Source organism: Corella eumyota, chromosome 1 (assembly GCF_963082875.1).
Source record: "Corella eumyota chromosome 1, kaCorEumy4.1, whole genome shotgun sequence".
NCBI lineage: Eukaryota > Metazoa > Chordata > Ascidiacea > Phlebobranchia > Corellidae > Corella > Corella eumyota.
The window spans coordinates 1,545,554-1,563,151 of record NC_137490.1 but is presented as its reverse complement, the minus strand read 5'-3'; the positions used below and the strand labels follow the sequence as shown (position 1 = coordinate 1,563,151).

The 17,598-nt window shown below is 29.6% G+C and overlaps 1 protein-coding gene across 1 annotated transcript; it reads right to left on the bottom strand.

The window, feature by feature from the left end:
• Window positions 1-796: 796 nt before the first annotated feature.
• On the bottom strand, window positions 797-17,598 carry LOC145753258 (ATP-dependent translocase ABCB1-like). The gene is made up of 25 exons (XM_082569666.1): window positions 17,398-17,598; window positions 12,612-12,732; window positions 12,045-12,244; window positions 11,700-11,843; window positions 11,355-11,459; window positions 10,798-10,969; window positions 10,333-10,457; window positions 9,684-9,897; window positions 8,638-8,820; window positions 8,301-8,417; window positions 7,705-7,917; window positions 6,803-6,983; window positions 6,231-6,464; window positions 5,947-6,156; window positions 5,463-5,641; window positions 4,929-5,139; window positions 4,273-4,422; window positions 3,879-3,984; window positions 3,505-3,645; window positions 3,087-3,243; window positions 2,698-2,895; window positions 2,235-2,441; window positions 1,888-2,034; window positions 1,349-1,518; window positions 797-1,018 (listed from the first exon to the last, which is right to left on the bottom strand). Exons 1-25 carry the CDS (start codon window positions 17,421-17,423, stop codon window positions 940-942), a joined length of 3,990 nt encoding a protein of 1,329 aa, XP_082425792.1. The 5' UTR covers window positions 17,424-17,598; the 3' UTR covers window positions 797-939.

The window sequence follows — 17,598 nt, the reverse complement described above, 5'->3', positions numbered from 1 at the left end:
AGTCTGTCTGATAAAGTTAATTTACTAAATAGCTAACGTAAAATTACACTAAAATCTTCAAATGTCTGGCTTTACTACTACAGCAATTTGTTTTTTAAACAACGTTTAAAGCATTTATTTACATACAACAGAAATTTAGGTCACTTCTGTCTACGCGCACTCCTTTTCCGGAATAGAAATGTTTGCTGAAATAACATCAACCACAAATTACCGCAAAAGTTGCAGTAATTTAAAATGCTCAAAAAATGTTAAAAATTTACCACAAATTAATTGAAGTAAGAAAAAGTATCAATTTTGAGAAAGAATAATATGTGTTAAGTTTTATATATCATTTTAGCCTTTTTAGGAAAATATGTGTTAAAATTTAAGGAAAAACAATTTTTGGAACGTCCAACTCAACAAGTTGTATGCCAAACTCAAACGAAAAAAACTTCTGCGATGACGTTTCATCTTTACAAATCTCGTGGCTAACTATTACATTACCTCTAGCCAATCAAATAGAAATAAATGACGTCAACTCTGACTAGTTACGTGTTAAAAAAAGATGCCACGAAGCTAGTGTAACATTCAAATTACTCCAACAGGCCGAAAGGTTTTGGTTTGAGTCGCGCCAATGCCACACTATTCGTTATGAAGCCCGGCGTTCACGAATAGTTTAAGTACGTCCAAACTGCCTTAATTTATCAATAAAAATACAACACCCATCACCTTAAGGTGATATAAATAAGAAAAGTTGACTTTTGTAGTTAAGATATTAATGATAAGTACTGCGATGTAACTGTTTAATTTATTGATGCAAGGTAAATTTATATTAAAAATCACAACAATATGAACTTTCTGAAACGTTTATTTACAATGTTGTTATTGTAGTGCAAAAAAATTGAATTAACACAATACGTATAAGTTTAAATACCACAATTTGTGCAACTAAATAAGTAACTAATCGTCTTTGTTTTTAATTTTCACAATAAAGTCGTCTCCACCTCGGTCTTTGGCTGACAATTGCGCGTTCACCAAACTGTTAAAATATATTGTTATGTGAGTAAAACCAAAACATCTTTAGGCCTTTTATATCACAAAACATATAAGGTAATATAAGGCAAGTCTTAAATGCAAACTGCAAGTTTTAAATTTTGTTACCACGAAGATATTTATTCAATTATTTATTAAATTGGAAATTTTTTTTAATGATGAAAAACTGTAAAAGTTAGCATTGAAAAAAGGACTATACTTAGTTATGTTCAGAGTTAAAGTGTTATAACAACTGTACTTTATCTTAGGGCTACATATTTACCAAAGATATATGTTTTTGTTACTGGCACACAAGTCCTCGATAAAAAACAAATACCTGAAATATGCTCCCTTTTTAGCGATCAGTGCTTCGTGTTTTCCTATTTCCACAACTTCTCCATTATCAATAACCGCAATCATATCAGCGTTCTTTACCGTAGAAAGTCTATGTGCTATAACTATACTGGTTCGACCTTGGCGGGCTGCATCGAGTGCTTCTTGTACAATCTGGTAAAGAGTTAAATATTGAAAAATTGAATATAAATACACAACATTATAAAAACAAATATATATTTATCCTTGATGTTGGAAGGTCGACTTCACGACCTAAACATAGAGTAACATCAGATACCCAGACCCAATCTTGAGTTGCCCTTTTGTGATATTATAGATTTATAATTGCAGGACACTGCTGATAAAGTGCTGGCTCAGCAGGAGTTCATAACGTTTATAGTACCTTACTTAAGGGGAATTCAGCATAGGAGCGGTGGGGATCGAACCAATGGCCTCATGTGTGGTGTAGCAAGTGATCCAACTACTACACCATTCTGCCGCGAATGTGACTAATTTTGAAGCCCTAAATAATAAAAGTTTTACCTTTTCACTCTCTGTATCTAATGCAGAAGTGGCCTCATCAAGCAACAAAATTTTAGGGTTGCGAATCAAGGATCTTGCGATCGCAATTCTTTGTTTCTGGCCACCAGACAACTGCCCTCCTTTCGCACCAACATTTGTGTGGTAACCCTTAATAAATTTTAAATGGTAAAACTAATTGGATATTTGTTAATATTATATTTTATGAAGCCACAGTTTGGGGCGGTGTGTTAAGATGGCAAAAGTCACCTGGTTAAGCTAAGAAGTTGGTCCTTGCAATATTAGAAATAAAATTAGTTAAATAAAAGAAATTTTTGGGTATAGCACTGTATTAAAAATTCAAAACAAACCTGGGGTAAACTTTCAATAAACGAATGAATATTTGCATTCTTTGCTGCTTCAATTATTTCTGCATCACTTGGTACCCTTGAGATGTCTCCATACATGATATTTTCCTTTATAGATTGGTCAAACAATATTGGTTCTTGGGATACTAAACCCATTTGTTGTCTAGCCCAGCCTAAGTTCAGTTTTTTAATATCACAACCATCCATTTCCTTAATAAAATATTTTAAAAGTTATTCTGATTTAAAAAGTAGACTTAACAGGTTCTATTTCGATTCAAAAGAAATTTTGATAAATACAACTAATTTTAATATCTCAGTCTTTAAGTGTACTAATATTTTGGTTATACAAGGTTAGATTCACTGTGTAACTTGTAAAAATATGTAAAAGTTAAACCCTTTTAAAAAAAATTATTTTCTAAAAAATTTAAACCAAAATAAAAATATTTGAAAATAAAAAATAGTTTACCACTCTGCCTTTTTCTGGATCATAAAACCTCTCCAAAAGCTGTACAGAAGTTGATTTACCACATCCAGATTGGCCAACCAGGGCCAATGTTTGCCCTGGTTTTACACTTATATCTAAGCCCTTAAGAACTGGTAAATTAGGCCGTGTTGGGTAATGGAAAAATATCGATTTTAAGGATATTTCACCCTTGCAATGATCCTGTTAAAAATAAGATGTGTGAGGGTTTAAATGGTATTACAAAAAACAACAGTGCTTTAATAAAAACGATTGGCTTGTAGATATGACAAAAAATATAACCCTAATTTTTATCTAAAAATTACTTAAAAGTTTTTGCTCCAATAATGTAAAAAAACACAAAATGTTATTTATTTTGACCACAAGATACTTACAGGTTTATGGCCCTCCTCACTGTAAGCATCAATATCTGGTACTCTGTCAAATAAAGCAAACATTCTGGCAGCAGAAACTTTAGCTTCCGCATAATCAGGGGCAAACGAACTGTTTTGAGCAACTGCCATAGCTCCGAATATAACTGCTGTTAACACTCTGAAAAAGAAGACAAAAAATATTTAACCAACGAATTGTGACCCCTGTCTATATTTTATATGCTGCAAAAAATATAGTTAGGAATCTAAAAAATATTAAACAAATAGGTTATAACAAAAAAAGGAAAATGTATTAACTTATTAACATTTTAAGTTTGCCTTTAAATTATTTAGGTAAACGAAAATTACATTTTATAGAAAGATTTAACTTTTTTAAATCTGTTTGATAAAAAAACAAATCCAAAATTTAACAAATACTTACTTAAAAACATTCTCAAACGAGATTTCTTCCTGTATAACGAGCTCAATTCCAAGTCTAAACACAGCAGCATAAGCAAAGAAGATAACACATTGAGAATAACCATAACCAAGTCCTATTAAAGCTGACTTCTTCCTAGCATCTCTGTTAAAAAAAACAACGAAAAGCATGAGCAATATTTAAACAAATTACAAGTCTAACTTAAATCCGTTTTTATAGCTGTTTAAAAGAACAGTCTATAGCTAAATCAGTTAAAGAATCATATAAAAAACTGTCAAAGTCAATCTAAAACTGGCTCAGAACAACACATGTCCTACCATGTTAAGGGTCTAAAGTTGTAAGATAAATAAATATCCAAAAATATGAATATGTCCTACCTGATTGGTCCAGAAACTTCTGTTACATATTTGTCATATATAACTTTCTCTTTCGTCAAAGATGCAACCGTTCTTATGTTGTGAATTGCTTCCCCAGATATTTGACCTAAACAAGTTTAAAAAAAAAACTTATTTGTAAATAAATCTTTCAAATTAAACTGAAATACTTGCTATACATCTATAAGTTTAAATACATAAATCAATTAACACTTATTTTAGACATCTTATAAGATGTTTTGTCTAAAATTGGATTAAAAATAATGTTTTTTTAAAGTAAACTATCCGTACATGAAGTACTGGGTTTGATCTCTAGTACTTTCATGTCAGACCACCTTAAAAATTTATATTCAACTTTTTACATTAAACGCTTAACCAATTTAAATGTTATATTTACCAGCATTTTCGAAGGCCTTCTTTTCTTCTTCTTCTTCCCCAAGAAGAAGTTGTAACTCAAGAATCCCGCCCAATATAATAAAGGGAACGAATGCTATGGTAAGTAAAGTTAATTTCCAGCCAAATGCAAATGCTATACCAAGTGCAACACCTTAAAGAAAAATTTGATTTTATGAAATATTCATCAAATTCACATTCAATATTAATTTTTGATAATGAACATAACCGGCAGCGTGGTGTAGTGGTAAGAACACTTGCTACACCACACATGAGGTCGTTGGTTCAATCCCCACTGATATCATGCTGTAGCGCCCTTTAGTAAGGCGCTATAAACGGTATAAACTCCTGCTGAGCCAGCACTTAATCAGCATCATAATTACTGGGCAGTTATAATCTATAATATCCCAAACTACCACATGCAACTCGAGACTGGGTCGGACTAACTGATGTTACTATATGTTTAAGTCGCGCATTCGACTTTCCCACATCGAGGATAAAGATATATACAAACAAAAAAACATTTGGCAATTGCCCACCTTCCGGGCTGCATTTTATTTGTCACAATATAACCCAAATAAATATATATAGATAGATAAAAGCTAGAAATATTAATATATAAAATATTTAGACAAAAAAGTTTAAACTTATATAGTTTACCTAGTGATGAACAATTCTTAATCACGGTTCCCACTCTGACCCCGGTGCACCCTTGAACTCTGGAGGCATCGGTACTTAGCCTGGTGCACAAGGTGCCAGTGCTATTGTGGTGGTCGTCAAAGTAACCAATATCTTGTCGTAACATTGCCTTGAATGCCATTCTTCGCAAACGAACTGTTAGCTCAACTCCTGATTTACCAAACATTGTGGCCTGCAAGTTAAATAGTTTCAGTAATTTTTTTCACTAAAACAACATAAAAAAATGAATAGCAGTTGAGGTTATTCCATAGTCTTAGGGAATAACATTATTGGGTTAATGTTGCATTTAGAACACTTGCTTTTGCTACATAAGGTACTGTGTTTGATCTCCACTGCTTTCATGTCATTAAATCTTAAGTAGATTGCTATAAATCATATTAAACCTTGGCTTATCAAAAAAAACAATCAATAAGTTAATGTTTAGACAAGATGATCTATAAAACCACAAACTAAAAAAAATAAAAAAAAACAATGTTTCTTAAATAAAGATTCTACCTCAATGGTATAAGCAAAGAATGCAGCAACACCAACTGCCAAAAAAGCCAAGCCATAAATTGTTGCTTTTGAGTTTTGTTCTACTGGATCACTTAGTGTAAAAATGGTTAATACATCAGCAAATAAAACTGCATTAACTGGGTCTGCTGCACCAGCAATGGCCGCAAATATTCCTCCAACTGAAAGTAAAAAAAAAAACTTTAACATAAATATTTAAAAAAATTGTTTAGTGTTAAACCAACATAATATATTAATAGTTATAAATAAAATAACACAATAACCGGTTAAAGCATAAAAATTATCAAGAATAATAAAATTTTAAAATAATAATTAGCAAAAACAATTAAAATTGGGGATAAAAACATTTAACACAAAAATTTATACAATAATGATATTCCTAAGAAATATAACCTCGTTTAATTAACAGTTTATTTTCAATTTATTCCGACTATTTTGTAGTAAACTAACACTTGTTTTTACTTACCAATCATGTAGACCATCTCTGGCTTATTGAGAGCAAAAATTCTACCAAAAGAAACATCTGGAAGATCTTCTTCTTCATCTTCTTGTTCTTCGTCCTTTTTGAGGTTGATTGAAGATTTTCGTGACCAAACTTGTGATCCAACAGATGAAGCCGAAAAAGTTCTGTTGCGTCGTTTGGAGCCTCGGAAAGATGTTCGAATAATACTGCCCTCTGGTGGTTAAAATAAATATAAAATAAAATAGAATTTTTAAAATATAACCTTAGTAAATTATAACAATACCTACCATTGTCTGAACTAAGCATTGCTTCTTCTTCTTTCTTCTTCTTAATGTCATCATCATCTTCTTCCCCTTCCCTTCCAGCTTGCATGTTGATGAGGTTAGCATAAACTCCTCCAGTAATCTTTAAAAGTTCCTCGTGCGATCCTTCTTCCATTATTCTCCCATCTTGGAATGCAACAATTTTGTCAGCGTTTCGAATAGTTGATAACCGATGAGCGATCACAATGGTTGTTCGACCTAAAATAATAAAATGTGAAATGAAAACCAGAATGTTTAACAAAAATAAGTAAAAAAATAAAGATTTTAATTGATATTAAACTAAAAAATGTTTAGATTTATTTAAAAAAGTTACGCTGGCATTTAAAAAGCAATAATTTTTTTTTAAATTGTTAATTTTCTAAACAGATTATAATTCGTAAAGTAGAACAATTTATGTTTAAAAAAGTAAAAGAGCACAACTATTTTAAGCAAGGTTTTTTTACCCCTTTACTAATCTTACTGTACATTAAAAAAAGCTTTGACATAATCAAATGTTGTTTTTTCACTGTAAATTTAAAATGTAAAAAATAAAACACCTGCTGATGCTTTCTCTAAAGCAGATTGGACGATCGATTCACTTTCAGTATCCAGAGCTGAGGTTGCTTCATCCAACAAAAGCAATCTAGGGTTGCGTACAATAGCTCGCGCTATCGCAATTCTTTGTTTTTGTCCTCCACTCATTTGTCCACCTCCTTCTCCAACCAATGTTTCAAATTTCTGAAATATAAAAAAATATTTAACCTATGTTGTTTCAATTTATATGCCGGCAGTGTGGTGTAGTGGTAAGAACTCTTGCTACACCACACATGAGGTCGTGGGTTCAATTCCCACTGATCTCATGCTGTAGCGCACTTAAGTAAGGCGCTATAAGCGGTATGAACTCCTGCTGAGCCAGCACTTAATCAGCAGCATAATTACCGGGCAATTATAGTCTCTATAATATCCCAAACTGCCACAGGCAACTCAAGACTGGGTCGGAGTAACTGATGTTACTCTATGAGGTTGCACATAAGTTTATATTGTTTACTGTGTTATTTTAGTGTGCTACAACATGGAAGCAGTGGTGTTTAAACCTAAGATCTTATGTAGTTAAGCCAAGTCTTTTAACTTTTACACCATGGTACCGAAAAACTATACGCACCAACAAACAGTTTACCAGAAAAGTTTTAATAAAATTGTAAAAACTGATTCCAAATTAAAACACATACTTAAAGGTAATTTAAGATGTTGTAATAATTTTAAACCAATACAATAATTAACCAAGGGTAAACTCAGAATCTTATGTATTAAAAGGCATTTTCTCTAACAATTACATCATGATATTGGAATCTATAAGCTTTAACATACATTTTAATGATAAACACACCCTTAAAAGAAATCTAATATTAAAACAAACAAATTAATTTTAAATTTAAATTAATTAAATACAATTATTTACCAAGGGTAATTTGTCGATAAAGTTAAAAGCATTTGCTTTCTTTGCAGCTTCCACAACTTCTTCGTGGGTAACACCCTCTCTCCCCCACTTTATATTCTCCCCAATTGTTGTAGCAAATAAAACAGGTTCCTGGGCTACCACCCCGATTATCTCCCGAAGTTTGGAAACCTGTAAAGTACGAACATCCATTCCACCAATCTCGACTGAACCCTCCTGTGAGGATAGACAAAAAAAATTAAAAATTAAAATATATTTAAATATTGAGAACTACCGAAATTTAAATTAAAACTAAGCTTATTCTGTATTTATTTTTTATTGTGGAAATGCAAACTTTATTGGCTAAAAATGGAGTAAGATTTGTTTTCCCAGACCTAGTCTTGAGTTACCCTTAGCAGTTTGGATTTTTAACATATTACCTAATGAATCCACCTAGTATTTTGCTTGACAAAAGTAAGAACCATTTGCAATTTATTTAAAGCTGCAATGGCTTAAAGGCATTTAAGAATAAACCCCTTACTTCACTGAAGTGTAGAATTATCACATTTAGGTTTTTCATGTGGATTTGTAACCTATGTAAAATACCCCAAAAAAATTACCTGCACATCATAAAATCTTTGAATAAGTTGCATGATTGTTGACTTTCCACATCCACTTTGACCAACCAAGGCCACTGTTTGACCATGGTTTACTGTCAAGTTCACACCATGCAGGATCTACAAGAAGATAAACATCTTTGATCTTTTCATTATTATGATATAAGGGTAGTTTATCATTAAATTTAGGTCAATAAAAAAACAAAAAATTACAAAGATTTTTTTCCATTATTTAATAGAGTTTTATTTATAAATTGATTTTCAAACATTGTTAAAACTTATAGAAATAAAGCAATATTGTTTATGCCGTTAAGTTGTATAAAAAAGGTAAAAAAACTACCTTTATATCAGGTCTAGATGGGTAGTGAAAATGAACATTTTTAAGTTCAACATTCGCCATTCCTTCTTTTGGTTCATTTCCTTTTGTAGAGAAAATATCGATTTCAGGAATTCGGTCGATAACAGCAAATATTTTACTGGCTGCTGCTTTTGCACCAGAGAAACTTTCAGAATAACTTCCAGCCTAAAAATTAAAAGCAAATATTTTTTTTATTTTAACTTTTTTTTTATATATATCTTTATCCTCAGTGTGGGAAAGTCGAATGCGCGACTTAAACATAGAGTAACATCAGTTACTCCAACCCAGTCTCGAGTTGCCAGTGGCAGTTTGGGATATTATGGAATATAATTGCCCGATAATTATACTGCTGTTTAAGTATTGGCTCAGCAGGAGTTTGTACCGTTTATAGCACCTTACTCAAAGGCGCTGCAGCATGAGATCTATGGGGATTGAACCCACGACCTCATGTGTGGTGTAGCAAGTGTTTTTACCACTACACTACGCTGTCGGTGTTTTAATATAGCATAAATTTCAGGGAGTTTACTTTAGCTTGAACCCTAACTTCTTGGACATAATAAAAAGACCTATGAACGCCAAAAAAGTATATTTTGTTAATATTAATGATTAGGATTTAAACAGAAAGCACAAAATGTTATTTATACACTGTATAATACTTCAAGTATTACTAAAGTATTTATTTGAAAAAGAAACTGGAAATTAAAGACCTAAGTTTAAAGTAAATAGTGTTAACCATATAAATTGAAACTAAAAGTGTTTTTAGAAGTGTTTCTTTAATTTAAAAATAAAAGAGTATTAGTACTAAAAATGATGACAACATAGGTAAAGTGTTTTTATAAAACCACTGTTTTACTTAAAAACAATTGTTTCTTAGAACTTTAAATATTGAATAAGGCATTTAATGTTACCATATAAAAGTTCAATTGCCCAAATGTTTTTTTAAAGTTAGGGGCATAAATTTACCCTACTTACATAGATGATAAACGATAATAACAAAAAAACTATTTGTTTAATATTTAAAGCCTTACTGTTCCTAGTCCAAAAGCGGCGATTAGAACCCCAAAGAAAGTTGTCATCATGTCCCCTACTTCAATCTCACCAGCGATAACAAGGGTTGTTCCATACCAGAAAGCCAAGCCATACATACCATACATTGAAAGGTATAACAAACCTATAGTAAAGCCACCAAGAAATCCTTTTTTAACGCCAACTTTTTTTGCATCTCCGAGATTGTTGGTGTATCTAAAAAATGTATGTACATTAAATTGAATACATTTTGTTTAAAATCCTAAATAAATGAAGTGGTTAGAACGTTTAATTTTACAACATGGGATAAGGCTAATGGGTTAATTCCTATTGCATTTTTGTTGTTGCAGAATTGTAAGGCACTTAAAATAGTTAAAATTTTTGCAGAGCCTAAAACCAAACAACAGTTTAATTATCAGGCAATATACTTAAGATTATTTAAAACTGCCTAAGTCAACTTATTACTATTTAAAAATACAAATGGTATTTTATGTTTAGGTTGCAAACTTGACCTTCCTATATCAATAATAAAAACTTAGAAAAAATAAATTTATCACTTACAATTGAGGTGCAATTACTTGTTGCAAATACAACAATCTATTTGAAAGGTAATTATAATTTCAGTAAATTTGTAGAGTTTTAAAAACCAACCTATCAACTTCTTTTCCTTGGCAACCGAAAGCAGTTACAGTTCTGATTGCAGAGATTGCTTCTTCTGCCACAGCTCCAGCCTTTGCATAAGCTGACAATTCGCGCTCTGTGTATTTGGATGTTAACTATAACAACATAAAATATCAATTTTAAAAAGGTTTATTTTATCAAGTTCTTAAAGTTTTTTTTTTTTTTATAATGTGTAAAGTTGTCAGTAAAATTTATTAACACTCAATAAAACATTTGCTGCGCCAATTTAATCTTAAATTGACTTTAGAAGTTAAGAACAACATTGATGTTAAATTTCTATTTTTTAAAACTATTGTTGTTAACAATGCCTTACTTCAAGGTGCAATGACGTACTTAAAGGTGCAATGACGTAAAAGCAGTGTGGACCAAACCCAAAACCTTATACAAAAAAACCTAAGGTTCCACCACTATACAGCCAGTTTGTTAGTAACTTACTGTAAAAATAAGACCAGATGATATTCCAAGTAACGGTGAAACAGCAATTGCAACCAAGGCTAGTTTCCAAGCATACACAAGTCCGATTATAACACCTGCTATTGTCATACCTAGGTACTGGATCATCATTGAAACTTTTTCTCCCATACCATCTCTTAGCTTGCGAATATCACTAAAAAGAAAAAGAAATTTTCAAATAAAAAAACAAAAAAACATAATATTTGAACCAAAATTTTATTAATTGATTTACAACAAAATTTCGCATTTAATTAGATTAAATAAATACTTACTTAATCATATTACAAACTATTTTTTATAAAACTGCATTAGCATTAACCCCATGTCAATGAACTTTTATTTATTTAAATGTTTACAGAATAAGAGCATCTGGTCTACAGTAATACATCTCAATTTAAATCTAATTAATCACATCAATCAAACTTATTTATTTTTATGCTTTGAAAAGATTTAAAACTAAAAACGCTTTACACTAAAAATTACCAAATCCTAAAAACTGTTGCTTATATATCCTTAAGTTAATGTAATAAAAAACTTACACAGACAATCTAGCATTTAACTCTCCTGCAGAAGTTACATCATGAAAACCAATATCTTGCCGTAATAACGCATAAAAATAAGCAGTCCTTATTTTCTTTGATTGCCTGAAAAATTTATTATAAGCTAATATAATAAAAATAAAATCAATTATATCCCAGGTTATTAAATAACTTTAAAACTGAGTAAGGGTAACAAATATAACTCCATTTTTAGAATGTAAGATTTGCCTTACTCCATTAAGGATAAATACAAAAAAATTATAAAAGCAGTTAAAATTAAACTGAACATGTGATATCTTAATAAGCTGTAGTTACAAAAAGTAGAATTTAAGGTAATATAGACACCTGATTGCTTGTAAATACCATGAAGAGACTTGGATGGTTGCCAAAGCGAACACACCGATGGCGATGTAAACAAAATATAAAACAAACTGAAGAGCTGAAGATTGAAAGTTGTTCAGGGTTGGTAATATTTCAGTATTCCATTCTCTGTAAAAAAAGTATTTTGTTTTTGCTGTGTTTCTTGATGTAAGTAAAATTTAAAAATGACAAGCAATAAATTAATCATAGAAGTATCAAGTTTTCAAAATCTTTATTTATAAAATCTTTTTGATTTTTAGATAATAGAATAAGTATATTAAGTGTTTTAATCAAATTTGTTTTATTTTGGTTTTTGCATTTTTTACTTACGTTTCGTTTAATGTAGTCAAGTTCATAGCAAAACAAGTTGTATAATTCAAATCACACAACAGATATCTTCCATAGATCGTAAATTCTGTTGTTAGGTTTCCAAATATAATAAATAAAGCTGGAAAGCCAGCCCCATGGATTGCAGCTGCTAATGTACCAACTATTACTAAGAATTTGTCTAAGGGGTCAGCATATCGAAACTATAAAAAAAATAAATAAAAAAATTATAATATTTGTTTAATAAAGTTTACATAAGAGCCTATTTAAATTACAAAAATTTATATTTCAATTTATATTCAAAAAAAAAAATTTAAGTTTAAAATTTAGTTTAATATATTTTATAATTAACTTCTAGTTTATTTTGTTTTTTTTTAATTTTAAATAAAAAAAAATTGTTAATCTTTGTACAAAAATTTAAAAAAAATCTGCTAATAATTATAATTTAGTCTTAACAAAGTAATTATATAATTTTAATTTAACATTTAAGTTGAAAAATTAAAAAAAAATCTTTTTAGCAAAAAAAAATAATAATTAAAAATGTAAATTAATAAAAAAATTTATATTTACAAGTTTATAATAAGGAAGATTCGATTCTAATTCTTTTTTTTCTTCTTCAACCTTGTCTTTAATTTTGACCTCAGGATCGAAATCCTTCTTAAAATTAGTTCCATTTTGTGTCATTTCAACCCTAAGCAAAGTATTAAAAAAACATTTGTATTATTACTTAAGATTGTATTATTTTAATATGTGAGCTGTAAACAAAAAAAAAACATAGGCATAATTATTTTTAACATAAATACAAAAAAGGTTCACCAAAATATGTATATACATATAGAATAACAAAGGCCTTTTAGACCATTTATATACCCGCTATTAATTCAATTTTAATACAAAAAAATCTATTTAAACAAAATTAAAACACATATACAAATGGCGAATTTTTTTAAATATTCTAGTCATTTTTTTAATCTTTTATTTTGACTACGCTTAATTAACGTGCCTAAAATTGGCGATAGATAACTCATAAAAGCGAATATCACGTCACATAGATAACAATGTTACGCACTTATGAGATAACAAACCATAACCAACGATATCATGAACTGTAACCTAATATGTCTGGCTATCTTTATTTAGTCGACTTAACGCGGTAATTTATTATTTTAGCTGGGGCTAATATTGCATTAAATAAAACAAACAAACAAAAGGAAACGGGAAAAACGTAATTGAAAACATCAAAATAATTTAGGAGAAATGATAACTAAAATTAACGCTCCAAAAAATGTTTTTTTAAGAGTTTTAAATTTTCAGGAAAGCAGTTTTTAAACCCGTATTAAGTTAAATATCATTGGAGCCGTTTAAGTGAATTAGATCTGTTTTAAGTGACCTGTTTATAACCTATATACTCGATCAAGTGATAATATAGTAACTTACACTCTTTTCTACTCTGGTTCACTTCAATTTAAACCTTTTTTATTTAGGCCGATTCTTGCTGCTTTTATTCGGTTATTTTTTCACTTTTACAAAATGCAAAACTTTTTAAAAACGCGCCAAGGCAATATTATTATATTAAAGACATATAATTAAGTTTGGGTTTGGTGACCATGTCATAATATACTATAAAATCTTTGTGTTAACATTATTACTTTTGGCATGTTTTAAATCATTAAATTGATTTTGTCATTTTTTCCCGTCGCATTGTTGTAATATTAATTGTATATCGTATTTATTATTTACTTTTATCAATGTGCGAAAAAACAAAATAAAAAAAAAGTTTATAGCTAAGTTATATAAAACCAAAATATTATTCCTGTATTGCTTATTAATCTAATTTTTATTTAAATATGTAAGTAGGTCTTAGTTTGTTACCGAAAACGACTTTTTTAAAAACAAATCAAAATTTTGCATTTTGGCCAATATAACTTTTTTAGTTATCTAGGCCTGTAACGGTTCATTTATATTTGGTTTAAAAGGTTCGTTAACCATAACGAATTAGCAAATAAAACAAAAAAAGCTGCAAAAATGCAAAAGTAAAAATTAAATCAAATTTATGTTTTTTTAGTATTTTAATCAATTTAAAACAAATTATTTGGTTTGGGTATTTAAAATGCAATATTACGTTCTAGTATCTACCAAAATTCAATAGATTTTAAATTCGATATTTAACCTATTTTTAAACGCGGTTTTTTGTCTCAAAATTTCTTCTGATATCGGCTTTCAAAAAAAGCAAATATTAACCTTGTAAAATCAAATCACGTGGTTAAAATTCATTGTCCATTAAACAATGATTATATTGTCCAACAACAATACAGTTTGAGTTCGTGTAACCCTTTATATTTGCCCTAGTAAAATACAGTTTCGTAACAGTTAAAATACTAGCAAAAATATAAACTTTAATTGTACATAAAACAAGGACAAAATAAACCCTACTTTTTGTATATATCTTTATCCTCGATGTGGGAAAGTCGAATGCACGACCTAAACATAGAGTAACAACTGTTACCCCGACCTAGTCTCAAGTTGCCTGTGGCAGTTTGGAATATTATAGATTATAATTGCCCGATAGTTATGTTACTGACCAAGTGCTTGCTCAGCAGGAGTTCGTACCGTTTATAGCGCCTTACTCAAGGGCGCTACAGCATGAGAGCAGTGGGGATTGAACCTACGACCTCATGTGTGGTGTAGCAAGTGTTCTTACTACACCACGCTGCCGGTTAATTTAGTTTTTTATTTTCACTTTTACAAAACTGATTAAAAAAAATTTCGATTTTTGCGCAGTCATCAATTTTCGACAACACTAAAACTAACGTAATAAAAATTTAATGATCTTAAACCCAATATTGAAAGCCATGGCACTAAAAACATAAAAGTAATAAAACATATGTTAATTATTCTTTTTATAAAAATAAATTTAAAACTTCACTTTTTATAGCGCTTTTATGGTATATTTACACAACGTAGTACTTTATTAAAAATTAACTTAATTTTCAGTTACACACGAGCTTTAACTTACCTATTTTACCTATATTTTTATTGTACCTATTTTGCAATTTAACATTATTCTAATAAGACCTATAAATATAATTTAATTTTTTTTTCCTTTTTCATATGCTAAGTAAAGTGTAAACCAATAGTAAAAATGTTGTCTAATATATTTTTGCTCTTTTCGCGGTATAGAGTAGCCTACTGTCCTTAACCTTATGAATATTTTATAATCTAAACCGTGTTTTGAATTTTAGAAAAAAAAAATTGAAAAAACGTTTTTTTAACAGGTTTTTATGAGACATTTTATGACGTTATAAATTAAAAGTATTTTTTGTATTTTCCGGGCAAAAATACCATTACCAAAAATGATTTAATTTTTTTAAAAACAAATCAAAATTTTGCATTTTGGCCAATATAACTTTTTTAGTTATCTAGGCCTGTAACGGTTCATTTATATTTGGTTTAAAAGGTTCGTTAACCATAACGAATTAGCAAATAAAACAAAAAAGGCTGCAAAAATGCAAAAGTAAAAATTAAATCAAATTTATGTTTTTTTAGTATTTTAATCAATTTAAAAAAGAAATTTGGTTATTTGGTTTGGTATTTAAAATGCAATATTACGTTTTAGTATCTACTAATATTTAATAGATTTAAAATTCGATATTCAATCTATTTTTAAACGCGGTTTTTTGTCTTTCAATTTCTTCTGATATCGGCTTTCAAAAAAAGCAAATATTAACATTGTAAAATTAAGTCACGTGGTTAAAATTCATTGTCCATTAAACAATGATTATATTGTCTAACAACAATACAGTTTGAGTTCGTGTAACCCTTTATATTTGTCCTAGTAAAATACAGTTTCGTAACAGTTAAAATACTCGCAAAAATATAAACTTTAATTGTACATAAAACAAGGACAAAATAAACCTATTTTTTTGTATATAACTTTATCCTCGATGTGGGAAGGTCGAATGCGCGACTTAAACATAGAGTAACATCAGTTACCCCGACCCAGTCTCGAGTTGCCTGTGGCAGTTTGGGATATTATAGATTATAATTGCCCAATAATTAAGCTACTGATTAAGTGCTGGCTTAGAAGGAGTTAGCACCTTAATAAAGGACGCTACCGCACAAAAGCAGTGGGAATTGAACCCAGGACCTCATTCAGTATTAAATAATAACAATGATCTTAGAATTTCAAGGGGTATATAATGTCAATAAACAATAATCCAAGAACTTTGGATTTTATATTTACCGAAAAAGCCAGCGTAACAATAACAATACAATAACATTGACACAGTTTGTAATTAATAAACCTACGCCGCTTACTTGTTGCTTAGACACAATTTATCTTGAAATTAATAATTAATATTTTAACTTGAGATTGTTAAAAATAAATCAAAGTTCTTGAGTTACAAATAGCAAACTTCGTTTTATTAAATAATAAAGCCTGAGTAATGATTCAACTTTTTATGAAGCTAAAACTGTGAACTTTAAATATAACTTTTTTTAAAACTCCCGTCGTTTAAATTTGATTACCGTCATTTAATCGAAAAGCATTTGACCAAAAACCAAAAACGGTATTTTACCGACAATTGGAAATATTCTATTACCCTCGCTTACCCTAACCCTACTTTGAAAAATGCTCTTAAATTAGTAAAAAAATATTCGTATGTCGTTTTTAAAGCTGTGGTTTTCGGGACAAATGTTTATTTGGTTATACAGTTCTCAGTCACGTGGGCAGATACAGTTTAAAATAACTAGCATCACGTTTTGCCGGAAATTACAGAGTGTCTACCTTAAGCGTGTTATTTCAACTCTTACCTAGTTATTACAATAAATCTTAATTTTGAGAATAAATGTAAGTAGGGTAAAGGTTAATTAACCTAACTAGCTTAACGTTACCTATTCAATATTCAGTATGTCTATTGTACGTAATATATATTAATTAAAAAAACATATTTTACTCACACCAGAGCAATGTAAAAGCGGTTTGAGTTAAGCAATTGTAATACAATACTTGGACCACTTTCTAACAGTATGTTTTGTATCAAAACGATTGACATACTAGGTTTGGTGACCAAACCATAACATACTTAAAATGTTTATGTGAACATAATTACTTATTGCATGTTTTTAAATCATTCAACTAATTTTGTTATCTTTACTTTAATTTAATATTTATTGTTTACCTTTTTAATCACTATCACCAATGCGCAAAAAAAAATAAAAAAAATTAAAGGCCGCATGCTTTTGTTAGTTTTATTAAAACTAAACTAACGCACAGTTAAACAATTGCAATTTTGAAATTCGGTTTACTTTAGCTTATGTAAAGATTTTTAAAGTAAGTTTTATATAACTAACTTACCCATTTTCTAAAGGGGCTACCGCCATTCTTGCTAACACAAGTCTTCAAAAATAAAAATTTGTTTAAACTGTTGCCAAACTGAGTCAATAATGATGAATGTACAGCTTGCGCTAATTGTTTAATTGAAAAGCTTTAGCCAGAAGGCAACGACAAAAATGCCTTAAAAAATGCAAGTTTTTTCGCTCTTCTACGTTTCCTGTT